Consider the following 25,608-nt stretch of genomic DNA (forward strand, 5'->3'; position numbering starts at 1 on the left):
CTTCCTGTGGTTTTAGAACTGAGGTCCTTGTTTCCTTGGTGGCTGTCAGCCTGGGAACATTCTCAGGTTTTAGAAGCTACCTGCATCCCCTGGATGGTGTTTCCCTTCAGGAATGGTGAGCTGAGTCCTCTCACCCTTGGTGTCTCACTGATCTTCCCTTATGACTCATCTTTTCTGCCTTCCTCTCCTGTTGCATCTCATTCACTTTAGTAAAAGGAAACGCTAGTAAAAGGAAATAATAAAATGATGAAAAGAAATAATAGTTCAGTAAAAGGCAATAATATACACATTCCTGTACCAATTTGCATTCCTACCTAGAGTTAAGAATGGGTTTTTTGCCAGTTTCTATTATAAGGCTCTTGAATTATGTTTTCATTATGGCTTTTTAAATTAATCTATAATTAAGAGTGAGACTGAGCATATATTTAATGGCTTTTTTTGGGGAGGGTCATTTGTATTTCCTTTTCTGTGAAAAACCTGCTCATGGTTTTTACCCTATACATTGAGTGATTTTTTTTTAATTGATTTGTAAGAATTTGTTTTATGTTACAGATACTAAATATTTTAAAGTTACATGTTAAAAATATTTTCACCCAATCTTCTTTCATTTCTTTATGGTAACTTCTGATGAAGAGAAACTTCAGTTTTAATGTACTAAAATTTATAAATATTTTCCTTTGAGCTATGTTTTTCTGAACTTTTAAAATAAATTTTTTATACCTTTGAGTCAAAGAATATTCTTTGGTATTTTATTCTAAATGGCTTGAAATTTTGCTTTTCATGTTTACATAATGCTTTTAGATTAAATATGTTTAAAATATTCAAAATGAGTTTTTTCTCATTCTATCTTTTATTTACAAGTTTAGAAGAAATAAACTATCTGCAGAATTTAGGAATGCATATTTTACTTGCCAGATATGAAGCATAATCAGTTTGAAATTCATATATTGGTATGGTGTGAAGTGAGGTTCCAACTACATTTTTTCTTGTATAGAAAACAAATTGTTATAACTTACTGTATTTACTTATATTTAGAATCATCTCTCACATATGGGGCTTCCTTATTTGTTTTGTGTAGATCTCTTTTTCCATTCTCTTTTTAATTTGTTTGGTCTACTTAACATGTTTATCTCCATACTTAATGTCTACATTAATAAACTTCTGTTATGAGTTTTGATTATCTATTATGATGAATCCCCCAGTCTTACATTTCCTTATGAGTTTTAGGCTATTCTTGACCTTTGTACTTCCATATAAATTTCAGCATTTTCTTGTTCATTTCCTTCAGAAATTTTATTGGAATTACGATTGGAATCTCATTCATTTATGTATTATATGATGGAGAAATGAAATCTTTATGATGGAGTCCTTAAACATAAACATGATCTATCTCTCCATTTATTTGTGTAGTTTTACTAAATTGGACCTTAACCAATTTCTTGGAACTTCGTCAAAGGCAGACTGTCTCTGCAGTCAGCCTGTGATCAGTCAGACAAATTAACCCTTCTAACTGCACTAAATGTTAGTTATTTATTTTGAATTGATTTTTAATGTAATTCTGATTTGTTCATAAAGGTAGTATATATGGTAGATATTATTTATATTTTGTTAAGACTTAATTTATTTCATACTATATAGGTAAATTGTATAAATTTTTGATTTTGGAAAAATACTTTCTCTGATAGTAGAGTGCAGTTCTACATAGGTTCATTTTGTGAACTGTGATAATTGTGTTATTTAACTCTTTTATATTTCTGATTTATTTTCTGACTAATGCATCAATTGCTATAAAAGCTAATGCATCAATTGCTAATAAAAGCTATATTAAAATATATTTCAGTATGATAGTGTATTTATTATTTCATTTTACATTTTACATTTTTATGTAATTTATGTAATTTGAAGCCATATTTTTAGATGAAACTAAGATTAGAATGTTTCTAATTGATTTTTTTCTTAAGATGTGTTTTATTTATATGTTTTGGGGCTATAAATTTTTAGAATTTTTGGAACGCATATTTCACTTACAGATGTGAAACATAGTCAACATCATTAAATTCTTTTTGAACAGTTTAAGGACCATATGATCCTTTCCTGACATATATTCTATTTTCCATCATGTTATGCCTATCTTATTTAGTAATTCCTGTATTAAGATAATTTCTTATTAATTTACACAATAAATGTTTGATAATATTCATTCCCAGTTTAACACATGGCTCTATCTTTTTATCAGACATTTCTAATTGGCATTGTTTTTTTTCTTGTTACTAAAGTGTATCTTTTACAAGCTTCTTTAGCGAGCTAGATTGGAATTTCTCAAAATTTTCTTTCCCGGAAAATTTTTGTAGTTTGTTTTTATTTATGCAATGTAGGGGATATGCACCTGAGTTAAGATGGGAGTGACTTACGCCACTGCATAGGCAATGTAGAAGAATCCAGAAATAGGCAAGGCTGAAAAACACTAAACTAAAACACACTGGGCTGAAGTGTCAGAGGGGATGAGTTGGGATGAGTAAGTTGGAAGAAACTGATCTTAAATAGGTAGTAATACAAGTCTCTCTGGAATCTGCCCTTGTTTTCAACCTCCAATTTCTCTCTTGCTGCCTCTTTCCCTCTAACTATTCTCTAGCTACCGGACAAACTGCAAGACACCAGAATGTGCTGTGGGTTTCCTTCTTCCAGCTTTTCATAAATACTGTTCCCTCTGATTATGATGTCAGTGTTTAACTCAGCTCATCTTCTCAGTCCTATTGTTGTCTGGCTGAATCCTCTCATTTTAAACTTCAACATGGAAAATTGAAGGAAAATTCTTGGAGAAACCATTTCTTCACTTTGTTCTGTCTGCTTTGAACTCTCATTGTACTCTGTGTTTACCTCCATACTTGTACTGGTACTGGCACCAACAGTCTGTTGAAGTCAATGATTACTTGTATACTTCTTTTTAGATTATAAGCTTTTTAAAGACAGGAGATGCATTGTGATTTTTGTTTTCTCTGTGTAACTTGCACAGTGCCTGTCCCCTATTAGGCACTCAATAAAATGTCATAATAGACATTCAAAAAAAAGCCATATTAGGCTTGTCGAATGAGTGAATTAACTAATGAATAAACGAAGGGAGGGAGGGAGGAAGGGAGGGAGGGAGGCAGGGAGGGAGGAAGGAAAGAAGGAAGGAAGGAAGGGCAATGGGGGAAAATAACTTCACCTTGTGAGTCTGGAAAGGACCTGATGAGGTGGAATGTAGACTGTAGACATTGAAATAAAATATAATATAATGTTAAATAGTTATGACCTCAATTCTCTAATCATGTTGAAATTTATCATTTATAAAAATATCACTGGTAATAAAATATTTTCAAAGAGAGAAAATTCATTCACTAAAGCTAAAATCACTTTTTTTTTTTGATCATTTCTAAAATGGCAAGTCTGGCCCTCCGTAACAAAATGTTATTTTTGATGAGATACTGTGAATGTATTTATGAAGTTAATAATATTTTTCAATTATGGAAATCATTTGTGGGTTATCATACTTTATAGAGAAGATGAGAACATGATGAAGTTTAGATATACTTTTTTTCTGTATCTTCCTCATTATAAAAACCTTTAAGCTAGATTTGCAAAGTGGGCATATTAAGCACTCAATTAAAAGCAATGATGTGCATCATTTCCGTGAATTATTTTTTGGTATGCAATCGGCACTTCTAGTTCAAGAGAAAAATAAAAGGTTTGTGCTGCCTAATTGCACACACAACCTAACTGATCTTTTTAAATTTCAAGGCATATCGTGCTTTCAATTTAGAGTCTTTACCTCATTAATGTACACTTTTCTCTAACTAGTGTTGTCATTGTATCTATGAAAATACATTTTTCCTGTCTCATTTCTGCAAACAATGGATTTTGTAACCTAGAAAACATCTTGAAATTTGTTAAATACTTTAAAAATGTTGTCAAGATCAAATTTGTTTTAAATGTAGAAATTAAAGCTGCTTTTCTATAATTTTTCCCCATGTTTTCCTTGAGGTCTACTTCTCCCATAGTTCAGGAATTTTTTTTTTAGAATATAATTTCATCATCTGCAACTCTTTGTTTCCTGTGATATTAAAGAAACAGCCATCTACGTTTCATTTTATCCAGTCATTTGATAAAATAATACAAATATGACATTTAAAGATATAGAAATCCTTTGTGATTTTCATATTTTATTAAACAATGACAGGCGTACAAAATTTTTTTCATAATTTAGTTTACAGATAAAGTTTGTAAATAAGCAAATTCCTCTTACATATATGATATTTTCATATTTTTGGATGTTGTCTTTTTTAGTAGACATTTAATATTTATTGCTAACTTATAGCTCTAGGCACTGTAAGTGTAAATCCAAACACCACAAAACACCTATTAAACTATACCTTTTGATTAATATTTTTATTTCAAAATCTTTCAAATTAAGCAGTTTATTTATTAAAAATAAATAAACTAATAATTATTATTAATACTATTAATGTACCAAATAGGAAACTTCTAAAGGAGCAGAGTGATTTATCTCATGGACACAAAGTTATGAAGTGATACAGCCAAACTGCAATGCAATTTTTGTTATTGTTTTATCATACAATATTTGTTACATGGATAAAATGTGATATAACATATATAAAATTACAGATTGCTAATTTTTTTCACCATAAGGTTTTAATCTCTTATTATGTGTATATTTTATTGTGTGACATATGTATAAAATATTAAATAATGTCTATGAAATTGGCTTTCTTTATTTCAATTTTTATTTTAAAGAAGTTGTTAATGTTATTTAAATATTGATTTCAAACATATGCTCATTATCATTTTGAAGAATTTAAAAGTATACTCAGGTTATAAGGAATAGATGATTACTTTCACAGAATGTAAGCATCTGTAAAGATGATTTTAAATGGTTTCTCATTTGACCTATTGAAATGATGTATTATATTAAAATTAAATCATTTTTAAATTCTTAGGGTGAACTCTGCTTGGTTATGGTTTATTCTTTTAATTTACTGCTGAGTTTGATTTGCAATTATTTTATTTAAGATTTTGCATCCATATTCATAAGTTAGCCTGTATTTCAGTGTTGTTAATTTGTGCTATATTTGATAGATTTTCTTATCAGGATTACGCTGGTTTTGTAAATGAATTGTGAAGCTTTTCTCCCTTTCTGTTACCTGGAGAATTAAGGTAGATTTAAATAACTTTTTCTTAAAATTTTCATAGTACATCTTGGTGAAAATATGACTATTGCCTTTATTTTTTTTAGATTGTTTGAATTATTGTTTTATTTTTCATGGACAGTTGTTTTATTTTATGATGATTAGTCTTATCAGGCTATATATTTATCCTTGATATTCATTTATAATTTTTAATGGTCCTAGAAATAATCCAAATGGATTAAAAATTTCAAATGTAATATAATACAATATAGAATTCTCTTTTATACTTTTGCTTATCTCATTTCTAATCGTATGTGTATTTGTCACTTTTTAAATGAGATTTTTCAAATTTTTAAAAATTGAATTAAAAAATAGAGATGGCTCTTGGACTTAGTAATTCTACAATTTTCCAACTTCTTAAATGTTAATGTATGTTTCTATAGTTATAATTTTCTTTTTGTTTCTTTAGGTTTATTCTCTTTCCTTTTACTTTCCACTTTCCTGTTTTGAATGCTTCATGTTTTTGGTTTTAAATCTTTCCCTAAGGTAAATTGTATTTCTTCTTATACTTTGCAGCAAAACCCCTTGAAAGGATTTTCTGTGTTCATTGTTTCTATTTCTCTCCTTGCAATCTCACTTCAGATGATTTCCAGTCAGGCTTTCACCACTATACTACACTGCAGTTGCTACTAATGGATCCTATTTTCTTCCTTATGATCTTTATAAAATTGGTGGGATTCATTACACAAACTATTATCTAAAATTATTTTAGACACTTTTTGAATGGCACAAATACTTAATTTTATCCCTCAAAGTTTAGAATACACTCATGTGAGTAGAAGAAATTATGATCTATAATCTCAGTATTTAAATATAGTCACTGTTAATATTTGTTTTATAGAGACAGGCTTGTAGTATATTTTAAAAGGATATTATGTGCGTACAGTAATGATGACATGTTTCTCTTTATATAAAAACTTATTGCAAAATCATCTTATATTTTACAATATAATTTTAATCATTGAGAGTTTCTTAGTCCCTTGTTACTGGACATTTAGTATGTTTTCAGTTAAGTATTATAAACAAAGCTGTTATTAATGTCTCTAAAACTTAAAAATATTAACATAACTACTAATTTTAACAAAAAAATATTGTGATGGAAAAATAATGAAAGTTGAATCGTGGTATAGTATTAGAAGTTCAAGTAAAAATCATATGCCTTATATTTCTGATAAGTCTTAAATGATTTGCCTGCATTTTCACATTTTCCAAAATTCTGAAAACTTTTAATTTTGCCCTTTCCTCAGCTCACTTTTTTAAAGAAAATATTTCCATTAATTAAATTTCTTGGCTTTTATATCATTAATCCTATAGAGGTATTATCTACTGGAGCTTGTATGGCAACTAGTTTGTAATTTAAGATGTGGGTTATACTATTTTACTCTTTACTTAACTTCAAATGTTGTTGATATTGGCATTGATTCATCACTTAAAACATTAACCAAAAGTACATAATGACTCTTGGTGTTTACATTGTTTTAAATCTAGGGGTTTTTCCCCTTGATATCATTTGTGATTACTTTTTCTTTGGAATGAAAATTCCTTGATTTTGTCTTTATCGAACATTATCTATATTATAAAAGAGATAGATTTTGGAAATTTTATAATTGATGAGTGAAATAGCTAAGAAAAGTTACTGGCATTGCAGTAAATAGCACAGACTTAAAGTCACTGTTGTTTTCTATGCATTTGGTGCCTTATGATTAACTTTTAGATGAAACAGTCCATTGTGATTTTGTAAATATTATCTTCATCGTCCAATGGATTTCTTGTACTCCACTGTCTGCTCTTAGAGACAATTCCTGTGTATTAACTATTGTAAATATTGGTTGCTTCCAATAGTATTCTTTAAAGGATAACAATGCTACAATCTTATAAATTCAGTTATTTTCTAATTGTTGTGTTGGTTTTGTATATGTTAGGAAAAAAGCCTATAGTCTATGTCACTGCTAAAATTTTAGTTAATATTTCTGGGTATAACTTAAAAATATTATTCAATTACTTTTTTATTAGCATATAATTGCTTTACAATGTTGTGTTAGTTTCTGCTGTATGGGGAAGAGAATCAGCTATATGTATACATATATCACCTCCCTCTTGGACCACCCTCCCGCCCCCTGCATCCCACCCATCTAGGTCATCACAGAGCACAGAGCTGAGCTTCCTGTGCTTTATAACAGGTTCCCACTAGCTATCTATTTTACACCTGGTAGTATATATATGTCAGTCCTAATCTCCCAATTCGTCACACCCTCCCTTCCCCCACTGTGTACATGTCCATTCTCTACATCTGCATCTCTATTCCTGCCCTGGAAATAGGTTCATCTGTGCCATTTTTCTGGATTCCACATGTATGCGTTAATATACAATATTTGTTTTTCTCTTTTTGACTTACTTCACTCTGTATGACAATCTCTAGGTCCATCCACATCTCTACAAATGACCCAGTTTCATTCCTTTTCATGGCTGAGTAATATTCCATTGTATATATGTACTGCATCCTCTTTATCCATTCTTCTGTCGCTGGACATTTAGGTTGTTTCTATGTCCTGGCTATTGTAAATAGTGCTGCAGTGAACATTGGGGTACATGTGTCCTTTTGAATTATGGTTTTCTCAGGGTATATACCCAGCAGTGGCATTGCTGGGTCACATGGTAGTTCTATTTTTAGTTTTTTAAGGATCCTTCGTACTGCTTTCCACAGTGGCTGTATGAATTTACATTCCCACCAACAGTGCAAGACGGTTCCCTTTTCTTCACACCCTCTCCAGCATTTATTGTTTGTAGATTTTGTGATGATGGCCATTCTGACTGGTGTGAGGTGATAGCTCATTGTGGTTTTGATTTACATTTCTCTAATAATTAGTGATGTTGAGCAACTTTTCACGTGTCACTTGGCCATCTGTCTTCTTTGGAGAAATGTGTTTAGGTCTTCCACCCATTTTTTGATTGGGTTGTTTGTTTTTTTTCATATTGAGCTCCATGAGCTGTTTGTATATTTTGGAGGCTAATACTTTGTCCGTTGCTTCATTTGCAAATATTTTCTCCCATTCTGAGGGTTGTCTTTTCATCTTGTTTGTAGTTTCCTTTGCTGTGCAAAAACTTTTAAGTTTCATTAGGTCCCATTTGTTCATTTTTGTTTTTATTTCCATTCTTCTAGGAGGTGGATCAAAAAAGATCTTGCTGTCATTTATGTCAAAGAGTGTTCTTCCTATGTTTTCCACTAAGAGTTTTATAGTGTCCAGTCTTACATTTAGGTCTCTAATCCATTTTGAGTTTATTTTTGTGTATGGTGTTAGGGAGTGTTCTAATTTCATTCTTTTACATGTAGCTGTCCAGTTTTCCAAGCACCACTTATTGAAGAGGTTGTCTTTTCTCCATTGGATATTCTTGCCTCCTTTGTCATAGATTAAGTGACCATAGGTGCGTGGGTTTACCTCTGGGCTTTCTATCCTGTTCCATTGATCTATATTTCTGTTTTTGTGCCAGTACCATAGTGTCTTGATTACCGTAGCTTTGTAGTATAGTCTGAAGTTGGGGAGCATGATTCCTCCAGCTCTGTTTTTCTTTCTGAAGATTGCTTTGGCTATTCGCGGTCTTCTGTGTTTTCATACAAATTGTAATATTTTTTGTTCTAATTCTGTGAGAATACCATTGGTAATTTGATAGGGATTGCTTTGAATCTGTAGATTACTTTGGATAGTCTAGTCCTTTTCACAAGGTTGATTCTTCCAATCCAAGAACATTGTATATCTCTCGATCTGTTTGTGTCATCTTTGATGTCTTTCATCAGTGTTTTATAGTTTTCTGAGTACAGGTCTTTTACCTACTTAGGTAGGTTTATTCCTAGGTATTTTATACTTTTTGTTGCAATGGTAAATAGGGTTGTTTCCTTAATTTCACTTTCTGATCTTTCATTGTTAGTGTATAGGAATGCAAGAGATTTCTGTGCATTAATTTTGTATCCTACAACTTTACCAAATTCATTGATTAGCTCTAGTAGTTTTCGGGTGGCATCTTTAGGATTTTCTATGTATAGTATCATGTCTTCTGCAAGCAGTGACAGCTTTATTTCTTCTTTTCCAATTCGTATTCCTTTTATTGCTTTTTCTTGTCTGATTGACCTGGGTAATACTTCCAAAACTATGTTGAATAAGAGTGGCAAGAGTGGACATCCTTGTCTTTTTCCTGATCTTAGAGGAAATGCTTTCAGTTTTTCACCACTGAGAATGATGTTTGCTGTGGGTTTGTCCTATATGACCTTTATTATGTTGAGGTAGGTTCCCTCTGTGTCCACTCTTTGGAGAGTTTTTATCATAAATGGGTTGAATTTTATCGAAAGCTTTTCCTGCATCTACTGAGAATTTTATCGAAAGCTTTTGAATTTTATCGAAAGCTTTTCCTGCATCTACTGAGATGATCATATGGTTTTTATTCCTTAATTTGTTAATATAGTGGATCACATTGATTGCTCTGTGTATACTGAAGAATCCTTGCTTTCCTGGGATAAATCGCACTTGATCATGGTGTATAATCCTTTTAATGTGTTATTGGATTCTGTTTACTAGTATTTTGTTGAGGATTTTTGCATCTATATTCATCAGTGATGTTGGTCTGTAATTTTCTTTTTTTGTAGTATCGTCTGGTTTTGATATTAGGGTGTTGGTGACCTCGTAGAATGAGTTTGGGAGTGTTCCTTCCTTTGCAATTTTTTGGAAGAGTTTGAAAATGATGGGTGTTAGCTCTTCTCTAAATGTTTGATAGAATTCACCTGTGAAGCCATCTGGTCCTGGACTTTTGTTTGTTGGAAGATTTTTAATTACAGTTTCAATTTCATTACTTGTGATTGGTCTGTTCATATTTTCTAATTCTTCCTGGTTCAGTAGTGGAAAGTTGTACCTTTCCAACAATTTGTCCATTTCTTCCAGGTTGTCCATTTTATTGGCATAGAGTTGCTTGTAGTAGTCTTTTACGATCCTTTGTATTTCTGCCGTGTCAGTTGTAAGTTCTTCTTTTTCAATTCTAATTTTATTGATTTGAATCCTCTCCCTTTTTTTCTTGATGGGTTTCGCTAAAGGGTCATCAATTTTGTTTATCTTCTGAAAGAACCAACTTTTAGTTTTATTGACCTTTGTTGTTGTTTTTTTCATTTCTATTTCATTTATTTCTGCTCTAATCTTTATGATTTCTTTCCTTCTACTGACTTTGGGTTCTCCTTGTTCTTCTTTCCCTAGTTGCTTTAGGCATAAGCTTAGATTGTTTATTTGAGATTTTTCTCGTTTCTTGAGGTGATATTGTATTGCTATAAACTTCCCGCTTAGAACTGCTTTTGCTGCATCCCATAGGTTTTGTGTTGTCATATTTTCATTGTCATTTGTTTCTATGTATTTTTTTTTATTTCCTCTTTGATTTCTTCAGTGATCTCTTGATTGTTTAGCAGTGCACTATTTAGCCTCCATATGTTTGTGTTTTTTACAGTTTTTTTCCTGTTATTGATTTCCAGTCTCATAGCATTGTTGTTGGAAAAGATGATTGATATGATTTCAATTTTCTTAAATTTTCCAAGGCTTGATTTGTGACCCAAGATGTGATCTATCCTGGAGAATGTTCCATGTGCACTTGAGAAGAAAGTGTATTCTGCCACTCTCTGGTGGAATGTCCTATAAATATCAATTAAATCTATCTGGTTTATTGTGTCATTTAAATCTTGTTTCCTTATTTATTTTCTGTCTGGATGATCTGTCCATTGGTGTAAGTGGTGTGTTTAAGTCCCCCACTATTATTGTGTTACTGTTGATTTCCCCTTTTATGGCTATTAGCATTTGCCTTTTATATTGAAGTGCTCCTATGTTGGGTTCATAAATATTTATAATTGTTATATCTTCTTCTTGGATTGATCCCTTGATCATTATGTAGTGTCCTTCCTTATCTCTTGTAACAGTCTTTATTTCAAAGTCTATTTTTCTGATATGAGTATTGCTACTCCACGTTTCTTTTGATTTCCATTTGCATGGAATATCTTTTTCCATCCCCTCACTTTCAGTCTGTATGTGTCCCTAGGTCTGAAGTGGGTCTCTTTTAGGCAGCATATATATGGGTTTTGTTTTTGTATCCATTCAGCTAGTCTGTGCCTCAGGCCTAACAACCAGTAAGATAGGAACAGAGTCCCACCCATCAAAAAAAATGAGACGACAAAAAAATATGTAACTGATGAAGGAGCAAGGTAAAAACCTACAAGACCAAATAAATGAAGAGGAATAGGCAACTGACCTGAAAAAGAATTCAGAGTAATGATGGTAAAGATGTTCCAAAATCTCGGAAATAGAATGAAGGCACGGATCGAGAAAGTACGAGAAATGTTTAACAGAGACCTAGAAGAACTAAAGAACGAAGAAACAGATGAACAACACAATAACTAATGAAAAATACACTAGAAGGAATCAATAGCAGAATAACTGAGGCAGAACAATGAATAAGTGAGCTGGAATATAGAATGGTGGAAATAACTGCCAAGGAGCAGAATAAAGAAAAAAGAATGAAAAAAATTGAAGACAGTCTCAGAGACCTCTGGGACAACACTAAACACACCAACATTCAAATTATATGGGTCTCAGAAGAAGAAGAGAAAGAGAAGGGGTCTGAGAAAATATTTGAAGAGAGTGTAGTTGAAAACTTCCCTCACGTGGGAAAGGAAATAGCCACCCAAGTCCAGGAAGTGCAGAGAATCTCATACAGGATAAACCCTAGGAGAAACACACCAAGATACATATTAATCAAACTAACAAAAATTTAATTCAAGGAAAAAATATTAAAAACAGCAAGGGAAAAGCAAAAAATAACATACAAGGGAATCCCCATAAGGTTATCAGCTGATTTTTCAGCAGAAACTCTGCAGGCCAGAAGGGAGTGGCAGGATATATTTAAAGTGATGAAAGGGAAAAACCTACAACCAAGATTACTCTACCCAGCAAGGATCTCATTCAGATTCAACAGAGAAATCAAAAGCTTTACAGAAAAGCCAAAGTTAAGAGAATTCAACACCACCAAACCAGTTTTACCTCAAATGCTAAAGGAACTTCTCTATGTGGGAAACACAAGAAAAGAAGAAGATCTACAACACCAAACCCAAAACAATTAAGAAAATGGTAAGAGGAACATACATATCTAAAATTACCTTAAATGTAAATGGATTAAATGCTCCAACCTAAAGACACATATTCAATTACTTTTAATTGAAGTTCCTTATAGAAGGGTGTGGTTCACATATCCCTTAAATTAGAAGGAAACTTAAGGATGTTGTCCTCCCAACCACCTCAGTGTAGTCAAAATAGGGAAGTGATTATCTAAAAAGATTTTAGATAGACCTGCTCTACCATCTAATGGAAAAATATATATATACGTATATCATACTAATTTACTGATTTAAAATTTATTTATGGTAGTTTTGTCATTGTTTATCTTGGAATCTTCCAGGGGTGATATTATTTTATCTTCAAATAGAGATATGGTTATTCCTTCATTATTTTTTATGCCTTTTAATTTTTTGTCTTCTGTTTACATTGGTCAATACATGAAGTACAGTGTTAAATGATAGTAAAGATCATGGGCATCCTTTTTATGTCCTTCTCTTAATGGGATTGCTGCTAGTTTTTTCCCTTGAGTAAGAGGCCAGCTTTAAGATTCAATATGCATTTTATTATGTTAAAAAAGTATTTATTAGTTTCAATTTATTGAGTATTTTTTAAATTGGGAATGGATGTCAATTTTTGTCAAGCCTTTTCTGCACTTAGGGACATGTTCATGTAATATCTTCTCTACAAATATAGTGAATTATATTGATGGATTTCCTAATGTTGAACCTTGAATTATTAGAATAAATCTCATTTGGTCATAATATCCCATCCTTTCTTAAACACATTCCAGTTTTCTTTTTTGTCTCACCATTCAACCAGAATATCTCTGATTTAGGTCAACAGTGATTTCCACATTGCTAAATCTAATCATTGTTTCTTTGTTCTTATCTTCTTTAACTTACATGTACCACTTAACCAAGTTGGTTATACCCTTATCTCTGGAAACTTTTTTCTCTTGGCTCTAAGAACACATACTATTCTTGTTTCTTCTTACTTTTCTGGATTCTTGTTCTCAGTTTCCTTTACTGGTTTCTCTTTATCTCTCCACACTCCAGACATTTGAGAATCCAAGGGCTTATCCTCTTATTATAAGCTTTGTATATGTAACTGCCAACCCAGTCTGCATTTAGATGTCTAGTGGGTTTCTCAAGCTTAACTTTTCGAAAATTAAACTTGATATCCTATTTCATTATACCTGCAGCCTTCCCCATTTGAGTTTATGACAATTCAGTCCTTCCAGGTTTTCAGACCAAGACCTTCAAAATACTCATTAAAATCATGTATTCATTTATGTTGGGAATTACTTGTCCAATTATGCATATGTTCAGTTTTCACAGATCATGCCAAATATTTTCCCAAAATTGTTATACATTTTTCTACTCAGACCACCATGTATGAGAATTCCAGCCTCAGATTAATACCATCATCTAATATTATCTTTTATTTATTTTTAACTATTGTGCTTTTGTTGAATTTATCCTACTGTGGTTTTAAATTTGCATTTCTATGATGACTCATGAGGTTGAGAATTTTTAAAGCAATTCATTTAAAGCAATTCATTTAAAGCAACATTTAATGTTGTTTTAATCTATCGTAGAGTGTTGGACTCAGATTTCTCCTCTACATTCTGGTTGTAACCTTCACTTTACACCTTTTAGATACTCAATTATCTCATCTGAACAACTAGATGTGTGTTAATTTAATATGTTAATAATCTACAAGAGAGATGAGGGTTTAAGGTGTTGATTAAAGGGGAAGTACTTCATGAAGTTGTTAAAATTATTCACTGAGTTAGTTCAGACCACCAAATACACATACGTGCTCTCAGATTTGTAAATGGGTGATCAAGCATTAATCTTTAATGTGGACTTTTCTGAAAACTTCTCACTCCCTATTAATTCAATTAGAACTTCAAGTCTTCTTGGGTAAAAAATTCATGCTTCTACATGACTTCTATTATTGAGAACTGCATCAAAAATTAGGATATACCACAAAGATGTTTTCTCATTCAAAAACCTAAAATGCCCTAATACAAATTTAAAATAAGTATTGCACATTAGGGGAAAAAAATAAATCCAACAAAACTGAAGCCATGGAATACACCCTTTAATCATGTCAAGTTAGATGTGTCTCATTTTCTCAATGACTTGGTTACAACTTTATCTGAGAAATGCATTCAAAATATGTTGCAGTATCTAAAAAGCTTGATTAATAGTTTTTTCATGATTATTTACCAAGCAATAGTAATAATGAGTGGGTATGAAAGCTTGAATATCACTTAGGTAAGTAATTTGTTAGTTTCTGATGAAAATTTTTGGAAAATATTTCAAAGGTTTCTTGAAACGAAAATTTATAAAAAGTCTATTTTCATTTGGTTTAGAAATTAAGTCTAATGTTCAATTACCTTGTTAATTTATATACAGGTAAATGATCTTATAATTTATTGAACTTCTCATCTTAAAGTTATAGCATCAGCCCAAATATTTCTTTAATTATGGATGGTAATTCTTCTAAAAATTATATTTAGTATTTCTTTTGGTAAATTGAATACATTTAGTACTACTTTTTAAAATTTTTATATTAGCTGTTTATTTCATCAAATCGTTTTTAATTTTATTTTTAAAGTTACTCTTTATGGTATATAATATTGGATTTTAATTTACAATAACAATAGTTTCTTTTTAAATAAATTAGTTGACTTAAGAAAATTGTTAAATGTATAATAGTACAGGTGGTATGGTATGTAAATGTGAGTAAAATAATAAAGAGGATTCAGAAATGGTTTGGAAAACAATGTTCTTTTGAATTATTTGTCATTAATTTCAGGATTTTGTTGCCTCTTAGAAATATTGGCCTTGTATTTTAATTGTATAATTCAGTGGTTTTTAGTATATTCACAAGTTTATGGAACTATAACCACTATGTAATTTTAGAACATTTTAATTATGCCCAAAAGGGACCTTATACCCATTAGCAGTCATTCTCAATTCCTTCCTCCCCTCAGCCCTTAGCAACCAACAAATTTACTTTCCGTCTCTATGGATTTGCTGCTTCTGGACATTTCATAGACATGTTGTAGAATCTATCAGTACTTCATTCTTTTTATGTCTGAATAGTATTCCATTGTATGTATATATCACATTTTGTTCATTCATCAGTTGAAGGATGTTTTGGCTGTTTCTATCTCTTGGCTATTATGAATAATGCTGCTATTAACATTGATGTACAAGTTTTTGTGTACATGTTGTCATTTCTCTTGGTTATATACCTAGAAGTGGAATTTCTGGGACATATAATTGTGTTTAACATTTTAAGGAACTGCCAACTATTTTCAAAGTGACTGAAACATTTTATATTCCCACCAGCAATCTATGAGGGTTCTAATTTCTTCATATCCTCAGCAATAATTGGTATTGTCTATCTTTATTATTAAAACCATCCTATTGGGTGTGAAGTGGTATCTTGTGGTTTCGATTTGCATTTCCCTAGTCACTAATGATATAGAAAAATTTTTCATGTGCTTGTTTTCCATTTGTTTATCTCCTTTGGAGAAATGTCTTTTCAAATCTTTTGACCATTTTAAATTCAGTTGACATTTCATTATTGATTTGTAAGTATTCTTTATGTAGCCTGGATATTAGACTCTCATCAGATAGGTAGTTTGAAAATATTTTCTCCTACTCTGTAAAGTGTCTTTTCACTTTTGATAATTCTTTTTTTTTTTGATTTTATTTATTTATTTATGGCTGTGTTGGGTCTTCATTTCTGTGCGAGGGCTCTCTCCAGTCGCGGCGAGCAGAGGCCACTCTTCATCGCGGTGCGCGGGCCTCTCACTATCACGGCCTCTCTTGTTGCGGAGCACAGGCTCCAGATGCGCAGGCTCAGTAATTGTGGCTCATGGGCCCAGCTGCTTCGCAGCATGTGGGATCCTCCCAGACCAGGGCTCGAACCCGTGTCTCCTGCATTGGCAGGCAGATTCTCCGCCACTGCACCACCAGGGAGGCCCTTGATAATTCTTGAAGCCCAAAAGTTTTTAACTTTGATGAAGTCTTGCCTTTTTGTCTTTGGTTACCCATGCTTTAAGTGTCATATCTAAGAAACTGTTGTCTGAACCAAAGTCACAGGATTTATGTCTATCTTTTCTTCTGATATTTTTATCATTTTAATTCTTACATTTAGGTCTTTGATCCAATTTTAGTAATTTTTGTATGAAGTAGGGGGTCCAAACTCGTTCTTTGCATGAGGGTATCCAGTATTCCCAACACCACTTTTTTAAAACACTATTTTTCCCCATTGCATTATCTAGACACCTTTGTTGAATTCAGTCAACCATTGATTTATTTAGGGACTCTGAACTCTATTCCATTGATTTGTATGTCTTTCCCATGGCCAATACCACCCATGTTTTGATCACTGTAGCTTTGTAGGATGTTTTAAAATCCAGAAGTGTGAGCCCTCCAGTTTTTTTCTTTCAAAGATTGTTTTTGCTATCTTGGGACCTTTGGGTTTTCAAATGTATTTTAGGATATGCTTGTCAATTTCTGAAAAGAAGTAAACTAGCATTTTGAAAGGGGATTGCATGGAATCAGTAGATCAATTAAAGGAGTAGTATCATCTTCTAATCCATGAACAAAGGTGTGTTTCCATTTATTTAAGCCTCTTCAACTCTTTTCAACTATGTGTTATAGTTTTCAGTATATAAATTTTGCACTTTTTAGTAAAATTTATTCCTAATAATTTTATTAATTTTGATGCTACTGTAAATGAACTTTTTTCCTTAATTTCATTTTTGGATTGTTAATTGCTATTGTATGGAATAAAACCAATTTTTCTGTGTTATACCCTGCAAGTTGCTGAACTTATACTAGACTCTAGTAGGGGTTTTTTTGTAGATTCATTAGGATTTTCTATGTATAAGATCTGAAAATCTGTAAATACAAATGCTTTTATTTCTTTCCTCCCAATATGGAAACCAGATTATCTATTTTTGTTGCGTAAATACTCTGACTAGAACCTCAAGTACAATGTTAAAAATGAGTGGTGAGAGCAAACATCCTGTTCTTCCTGATCTCAGATGTTAGCATTCATTTTTCATCATTAGATATAGTGTTTGTTTTTCATACACTTTTATATCAGGCTGAGGAAATTTCATAGGTTTTTTGTTGTTGTTGTTGTTAGGTAAGTGGTTTCATCATGAAAGGGTGTGGAATTATGTAAAATAACTTTTCTATATCCATTGAGAGGATCAGGTGAATTTGATTCTGTGTTATATTAATACAGTATATTACATTAAGTGATTTTTGCATGTTGAAACAATCTTGCATTCCCAACATGGATCCTACTTGGTTGTGGTGTATAATCCCTCATATATTACTGGATTGTTTGCTACTATTTTGTGGAGGATGTTTGTGTTTATATTCACAAGTGATATTGGTCTATAGTTTTATTTCTTGTGATGTCTTGGGCAGGATTTGGTACAGGGTAATATAGCCTCGTAGAATACTTCTTTCCTAATTTTTAAGAGTTTTTGAAGAACTCTTGTTAATTCATCTTTTAACATTTAGTAGAATTCACCAGTGAAGCAGTCTACTCCTGGCCTTTTTTGTGTGGGAAGTTTTTTGATTATGAATCTCTTTATGTGTTATATATGTATTCGGGTTTTCTATTTTTTCTTAGTCAGTTTTGGTAATTCATGTCATTTTAGTAATTTGTCCATTTCATCTTGTTTATCTAATTTGTCGGCATCAAATGATTTATAATATTCCATTATAATCATTCTTATTTTTGTGAGGTTAATAGTAATGTCCCCTCTTTAATTTCTGATTTTAGTAATTTGACCTTTTTTTCTTAGTGTATCTAGTTTTCTTAAATTTCTTGACTTTTTCAAAGTACTGTCTTTTGGTTTTATTAGGTGTTTGTTGTTGTTTATTTTTTTGTATACTCATTTGTTACCACTCTAAACTTTATTAGTTTCTTTCTTCTACTTGCTTTGGGTTTCGTTTGCTCTACTTTCTCCGTTTCCTTTAGATGTAAAATTAGATTATTGGCTTGAGATCTTCTTTATTACAGGCATTTACAGGTATACATGTGTTGCTCTAACTTCATCCAAAAAGTTTTACTATGTTGTTCTTTAATTCTCATTCATCTCAAAGTATTTTCTAATTCTTGAGATTTCTTCTTTGACCTGTTGGTTATGTAGGAGTATATTGTTTAATTTCCACATATTTTTGTATTTCCAAATTTGACTCTGTTACTGATTTCTAATTTCGTTCCTGTGTGGTTAGAGAAGATACTTTACATCATTTTAATCTTTTAAAATCTAATGTGACTTGTTTTATAGCCTAACAGTTAGTTTACCGTTTGTCCCAATCATTGTCTACTGTCTCAGGTGGCCACAAAGTTAATCAATTGCCTGTTCTACTTAAAATTTTGACAATCATGGCTTGGGAGAAAATATCCTGGTGAGATGTTTTGTACTGGGAGAGCTCTGTATTGAGAAAATACAGATGTCCTTGCAGATGGAGTCATGCAAAAAACCACCAGACAGGTCAAATAATGACAGTTCTGTGAGAATGAGGCTTTGAAAGCATTCCAGATCAGTTCTGCTCCCTCTGGTGGCTGCCCAACTGATGGGTTTCTCCACAAATGTGTGCTGTTCAAGGCTATCATGGACCTGGAGGGAAGGATTAGGACAAGTTAAAACACCACAAAGATCATACCTCTTATTCAGATTAGACTGATTACCTTGAATAGGTGCTCCCTATTTGCTGCAAACCTTCACTTAATTTCCAAAGTTCTGAAAAAAGCTAATTTTGACTCTTTTTTTTGGCCACTTTTCTCATTACCTTTATGGAGAAGAGTTTTCAGATATTCTTAATGGACCGTGTCCACTGATACCTTTCATAAGGACTATATCTCAGAAAATTGGGCTTTTATTTTACATTTTTCTCAGTCTTATTTTTCCTTCAGTCTTGTTTATGGTATGTTTTTCCACACAACTTTTGTAAAATATGCCATCAGACATGTCAACAAATCTTGGTTTACGTGACAAGGTGACATTATCCTTCAGCCCAAGATTATACAAATAAACTCATATTGATTACTCTAATAATTTGTACTGTTTTGTATTTACATTTAGGTTATTATTAATTATTATTAATCTGAAATTTATTTTTGTTATAATGTGAGTTACATGTGAAGTAGAAAGATAACTTTGTCTTTCTTTTTTAAACAGAGGTTCTACATTCTTCCAATCCATTAATTAAAGTAAATGATTTCTCTCTCACTGAATTCAAATACCATTAGATCTATTTCTGGGCTCTAGTGTTTCCTTCTGTTCTTTATTGCAATGCCAAAAATAAATACTCCTTAATATAGTGGTATTATAAGACGTTTTAATATCTGGTAGCAAGTTTCCAACATTATTATTATTTTTCACATACCTCTTGGCTAGTCTCACATACCTTTTCTTCCATATGAATTTCATGAAGTTTCAAAGAGAATACTCCTTTTTATCATGTCTTATATTAATTTTGTGGTAACTGACAGTATATCTTATTAAACCTTTCTATGAAATATCATTTTTTCTTGATTTAAGCTTTTAAATAAGAATTTTTGTTTGCTGTATTATAGGTCCTCCCTTTTGTGTTGAATTTATTTCCAAATACTTTATATTTTTGACAAAAGGTTTTAAATATTGTCACAATATATTTAACAGATTATTACTCTTATAGATAAAAGCTATTAATTTCCTTATGACTTTTTTCCAAAAATCATTTATTGTAGTTTTAAATAGACTCTTCTGTCTTCTTGGGTATTCAATTATATCATCTAAAATTGAAGACATTATATTTTCATATTCTATATTATACTAGTAAAACTTAGTTTCATTATCCACTTGCATTTAGCTAAATTTCACAAAACAGGATTAATAACAATGGTGATGAAAGATAATCTGGTTTCATTTTTTGCGTTCAGTGGGCATGGGTTCAGTATTTTATGATTTATTTTGATATTTTATGTTCATTCTTTATATTATATTTGGGTGTGTTTTCCTTGTGCTAGTTTAAAAATTATGGAAACTAGATAGTGAATTTATCAAATGGCTTTTTTGTGTAGTGTTGGCCATATTTATGTTATTTTCTATTTTAATTTTTTGGTAAGAGCAAAGATTTGAATTTTCTAATTTTTATCAATTCTTATAACTAAAATACATTCTATTTTATCTTTTTTTAAAGTAAAGACATTCTAAAGTGAATACATTCTATTTTATCATGATTATGCATTTGTATTCTGTTAGACTTGATTTGCTATATTTTATTCAGACTCTTGCATCAATTTTCATAAGTGAAAACAGCCTATGGTGTTATTTTATAATATTTTTATCAATATTATGTTATAGTTGCATAATTTGAAAGATAATTATAATTTCTTACTTCACAGAAGAATGGAAAGCTCCACAATTTATTGTGTGTGTGTGTATGTATTTTTTCCTTAGCTAGAAGATTTGAAAAGAATTTATGATCAACTAGTCTGGAAGAAAAAAATTTATGAAAATGAATATTTGGAAGCACATAATAATTTTTATGCCACAGTAAGTTGATGTTTCCCTATTTCTCACTAGAGCTCCATTCTCTATTCCCAAGTATTAACTCATACAACTGAAAGTAATTTCATTATTACACATTTTTTTCTTTTTCTTTTTCACTCAAAAAGAAAAAACAATGTGTAATAATGAAATTACTTTTAGTAATTTTTATTTTAAATCATTTTTATATAAACATGTATGAATGATTCTTTTATTCTTTTTTAAAAGAAAAGAACATGGGATATTGAGCTTTCTAATATCGCAAAAGATTCTTCAGATGTCTCAATAGCATATTCTCAATTGATGGAAGAAAATAGAAGACTTGAGATCGATATTGAAACTATACTAGGTTATATCAGTGACAGGTAATATTGCAAATATGATTTTCATTCTTATATAGCATATGTAATATGTTAAATATAATAAATCACTTCATTTTGTGTTCCTGGGGTGGTATGATGGTGTTTGTGTTTGTCTTTATCATTAGCTTAAGTTTTATTTCTATCCCAAATGTTGCTCTTTTATCATTCTGAATCCATTTAGAAAAATCAAAATAATGAAAAGTGATTCATATCACTTCCTTTGAACATATTCTCTTATACTCAAAGATACTTTAAAATGTGTCTAATCAAGCTAGTGATCTCCTTCAGTCAGTACTCAATTCTTCCCTGAAACTACTAAACTAGAGTTCTTAGCTCATAAACTTATGAGTTTTCTTGATTCCCCTTCCTGTTTCAACCCTCATATTCAACATGTTAACAAGAAATGTTCCACATACTAAATAATTTTTTAATCTATCTGCTTCACTACTGCACCAGCACTCTGGTACAAGCTATCATCATGTCTTGCATGAACTTGTGAACTGGTGATTTCCAAAGCTGGTTTTGTGCAGCGTTGGTGGTGTAGTGGTGAGCATAGCTGCCTTCCAAAGCTGGTTTACCTGCAATAACTATGCTCCCTTTCTAATCCATTATCTACATTGTGGTAGGTGCGTTCTTTTTTCTTTTAATTTTTTTAACACAAGTATGATCCGTTTCCCTCCATACTTGCATTAATTTTAGCAGGGGTGAGGGAACAAAAGCCCCTCTTTAACGTACCCCACAAGGTTCCTGAGTAGGCAGGAATGCCTGGCTCTGCAGTCTCCTGTCACACCTGGTTCAGTCTTATTATTTGGTTCAAATACAATGGACTTACTTCAATTTCTCCTATTCGTCCCTTTTTTTTTCCAGCCCTTAAGATGTTTTTATGCTAATTCCTTTTCAATAAATGTTTTTCCTCCACCTTCTACCTAGTTAATTACTACTTATCTTTAAGATTACAGCTGAGAAGTCAGTTCTGGGTAGCTTTCATTGACTGTCCATTTATATCCAATTACTCTATTATGTGTGTATATGGTATACATTTTTTCCTTCATATCGCTTGTCATATTTGCAGCTTTGTGTGTGTAAATATTTGACTGGTGTCCATCTTCCTCAACAAATGGGAAGATCCATGAGGGCAGACATAAGCCATGACCATATTTTCTTCATCATTGAATTCTCATCATCAAGCATAGTTCCTGACATGTACTATGCTATCCATCATTAATTATTGAAAGGAGGGAAAGAAGAAAGAATGGAGAGAAGTGATGATGATACTGGACAATTGTGTAGGAAGATTGATAAGATTTCTTAGTGCTTATTTTATCTTTGGATGATAGAATGAAACCATTTGTAAAATTTATCTGTATGTTAAATATACTTTTTTAAAGAAAGCAAAAGGAACATTATTTTCTAAAGGATAACCTAAAATTGTAGTTGTAAACTGTATTTTATTTTATTAAGAAAGAGAACCAGAGGAGAAGAAAAATCTGAAGAGTGGGTAATCTGTAAGTGGGTAAGTGGGTAAGAGTGGGTAATGACGAGACAGCTCTGGAGAAAAGGAAGAGTGTGAGAGTTACATTTTATTACATTATCCAGCACCAACGAGCACCCGCCAAGTCTTAGTGGTATTCAAGTATAAAGGTTTATTTCTCAATTGTACTGCAGCCTAGGTGTGTCTGCTGTGTGTGTGATTCATGTAATTTCTGCTTCTCAGATGCAGGGTGAAGGATGGGATCCTTCTAGGGCATGTTGCTCTTGTAGCACAAGTGCATTAGTGAGATAACTCAGTGGCTCTGCAGCTTCCACAGGATGATAAATGTTACTCTTGCTCACACTCCACTGAACAAAGCAAGTCACATGGCTAGGCCCAATGTCTACTGGGTGGGAAGTCTAATCCTGTTAAGAAGAGAGAGAATGAACAATTGGGAACACTAGTACAGTCTATCACACACAATGGGAATGTAGCAGCCCTGGTTATAGAGGATTTCCATAGTATGCATTATGCTTGTTCAGATAACATCTTAAGATGTCACTTATTTTTTTCCTCAAATTTGTACTTGAAACTAAAAATTAAATGGGTGATTTTAGCAGCAGATTACACAGTGCTGAACAGAGAATTAGTGAAAAGTTTGTAACATGAAGGAGAGATTAAGAGATGTGCAGGCAAGAGTCACATCTGCCACATACCTACGTGGTGTTCCAAAGGAAGAGAAAACAAAGGACAGAGGCAATATGTGAGCACATAATCAGCCGTTTATCTTGTTTTTTCAAGTCTCTTACTAGGATGGATAGATAGATAGATAGGAAGAAAATAGAGAGATGCAAAAATAATTACTCATTTCCAAATTTCATTTGCTTTTCTTCCAAATCTTCTAAGTCATTTTATGATTCCCTGTTTGATGCAAATACTTAAAGCTTATCTTTTACTTCTTAAACATCGTATGAATAGTTATTTTATAATCTGCATCCAATAATGTAAATACCTGTAGTCTTTGTAATCTACTTCTGTATCTAATTCTTCTAGCTGATGCTTTTGCTGTCTCTTTTCCCAGTGCTCTTGTCTATCTTTACTGTGTGTTGTCCATTTTCTTCTGGAAACCATTTCTGGAAAATCTTTGAGTCCTAGGATAAAGTTGAGTTAATCATTTGCATCCTTATATTTTTGAAAGCGGTTCTATTTTGCAATTTGTGCCCTTGGATATGCCCAGACTTTTTTTTTCGTTTCCCAAACCATGATATTCAAAGCTCCATTTTATCAAATTTCCAGGGCATTCAGAGCAAAAGTATCTTGTATGATCTTTTTATCCCTTTGATTATAATGCATATTTAGTGTAGAAAAGAAAGTGTAAAATGTTCAAAAACAGATTGAAAACCTAAAATCGTGTCAATAGACAGAGGTAACACTATTAATATATTACTGATTTTTTCATTCTTGATGAACCTGTGTTCTGATTTTATTCCCATAATTGAATTTTTTGTCACATTGTTATATAAATTTCAAATACATCATTTAAATATCTGTACAAAAGTCTGTTATATTAGTGTACCTTGATTTTTGCCAGGATTACTCTAATTTTTATATTTAGGTTTTTATTTTTATGACTTTCTGTAAGTACATATATTATGTTCAGAAATCTTAGCATCATTGCTGTTTAAAATTTCTAAGTAGATTTATAGAAGTAGATTGGCTATAATATTTTAAAATTTCTAACCCCTCTCTAAAACTGCTTTCCAGAAATATACCACTTACTGAAGCTGAGCAGTTCATGAGCTTGTTCTGCTATGCACTTGCGCTAACATTAAGTACTACTATTGTTTAAAAAAAAATCTATTGCAATACAGTAAATGAAAAATTATACTCTCAATATTGTTTCAAACTCCATTTCTCTGATCACTAAGGAGGTGGAATATTTATACATCCTCTCTTGAATTCTACTTTTTCTAAACAATTATTATGTGCTTCCAAGGAAGAAATAAAGAATTTAGGATTCAGAGAGGCAAAATAGCTAACCTAATTCCCACAGCTAGCACAGCTGGCATTTGAAACCTGATTTTCTATATTTTGATTCAGGATTTTTCTTATGTCATCTTTTGCAATTTAATTTGACTTCAATTTAAATGGCCTTTAGTGAATACTCAAATATGCTTATTAACATGTTAGTCCAATAATAATAATCCCAAATAGTAGATCTAACATTAAAATTGGAATTCTGTTAGGCCACAGTTAAGAGTGTGGTGAGTTCACAGAGCTGTACTTTTGACTGTGTAGCTGGAGCTCAGAGCAAGTGCTTTACCTAACTTGTGTTTGTGTATACGTGTGTGTGCACGCGCCCACGTGCATAAATTCGTACGCATGTGTTTTTGTGTGGCAGGCAGGCAGGGACAAATATTGAAGGTGGGGAACTAAGTGTCAGATAGTGAATCATTTTAAGGGGTTTGGAATCTGCTGAAGAGTATGGAAATCCACTAAAAAACTCGTATGGTCAGATTTCTCTTTTAAAGACATCATTTTAGTGGTAGTTGGATGAGGTAAGGTTTGGGACCTCCCTTCCTAAGGGAGGATATTTTTTACTCTTGTTGCATGGCTTTTTTTTTCTTTATGTGACCCAAGCATTTGTGGCTATCTCTTTTTGAGGTTCAAAATCCCACGCTCTTGATTCTTCCTTTAACTTTCTGAAGCTGTTCTTTCTAGGAATCCTCGTTTATCTCTGCTGGTCCGCTGATAGATTAGCTCAGAATTCTAAACACAGCCCATTTGCATTCTTGATCTACTCCCTATCCCA

General features: G+C 31.9%; 1 protein-coding gene across 1 annotated transcript in view; it reads left to right on the forward strand.

The window, feature by feature from the left end:
• The window catches only part of CCDC178 (coiled-coil domain containing 178), a 388,062-nt gene that overhangs the window by 69,470 nt on the left and 292,984 nt on the right, over positions 1–25,608 (forward strand). Inside the window, exons 10-11 of the mRNA XM_057526196.1 lie at positions 20,874–20,969; positions 21,192–21,328. Of these exons, the coding sequence (XP_057382179.1) occupies positions 20,874–20,969; positions 21,192–21,328 (233 nt within the window). The remainder of the gene's footprint in view (positions 1–20,873; positions 20,970–21,191; positions 21,329–25,608) is intronic.

This window comes from Balaenoptera acutorostrata, chromosome 13 (genome assembly GCF_949987535.1).
Source record: "Balaenoptera acutorostrata chromosome 13, mBalAcu1.1, whole genome shotgun sequence".
Lineage (NCBI taxonomy): Eukaryota > Metazoa > Chordata > Mammalia > Artiodactyla > Balaenopteridae > Balaenoptera > Balaenoptera acutorostrata.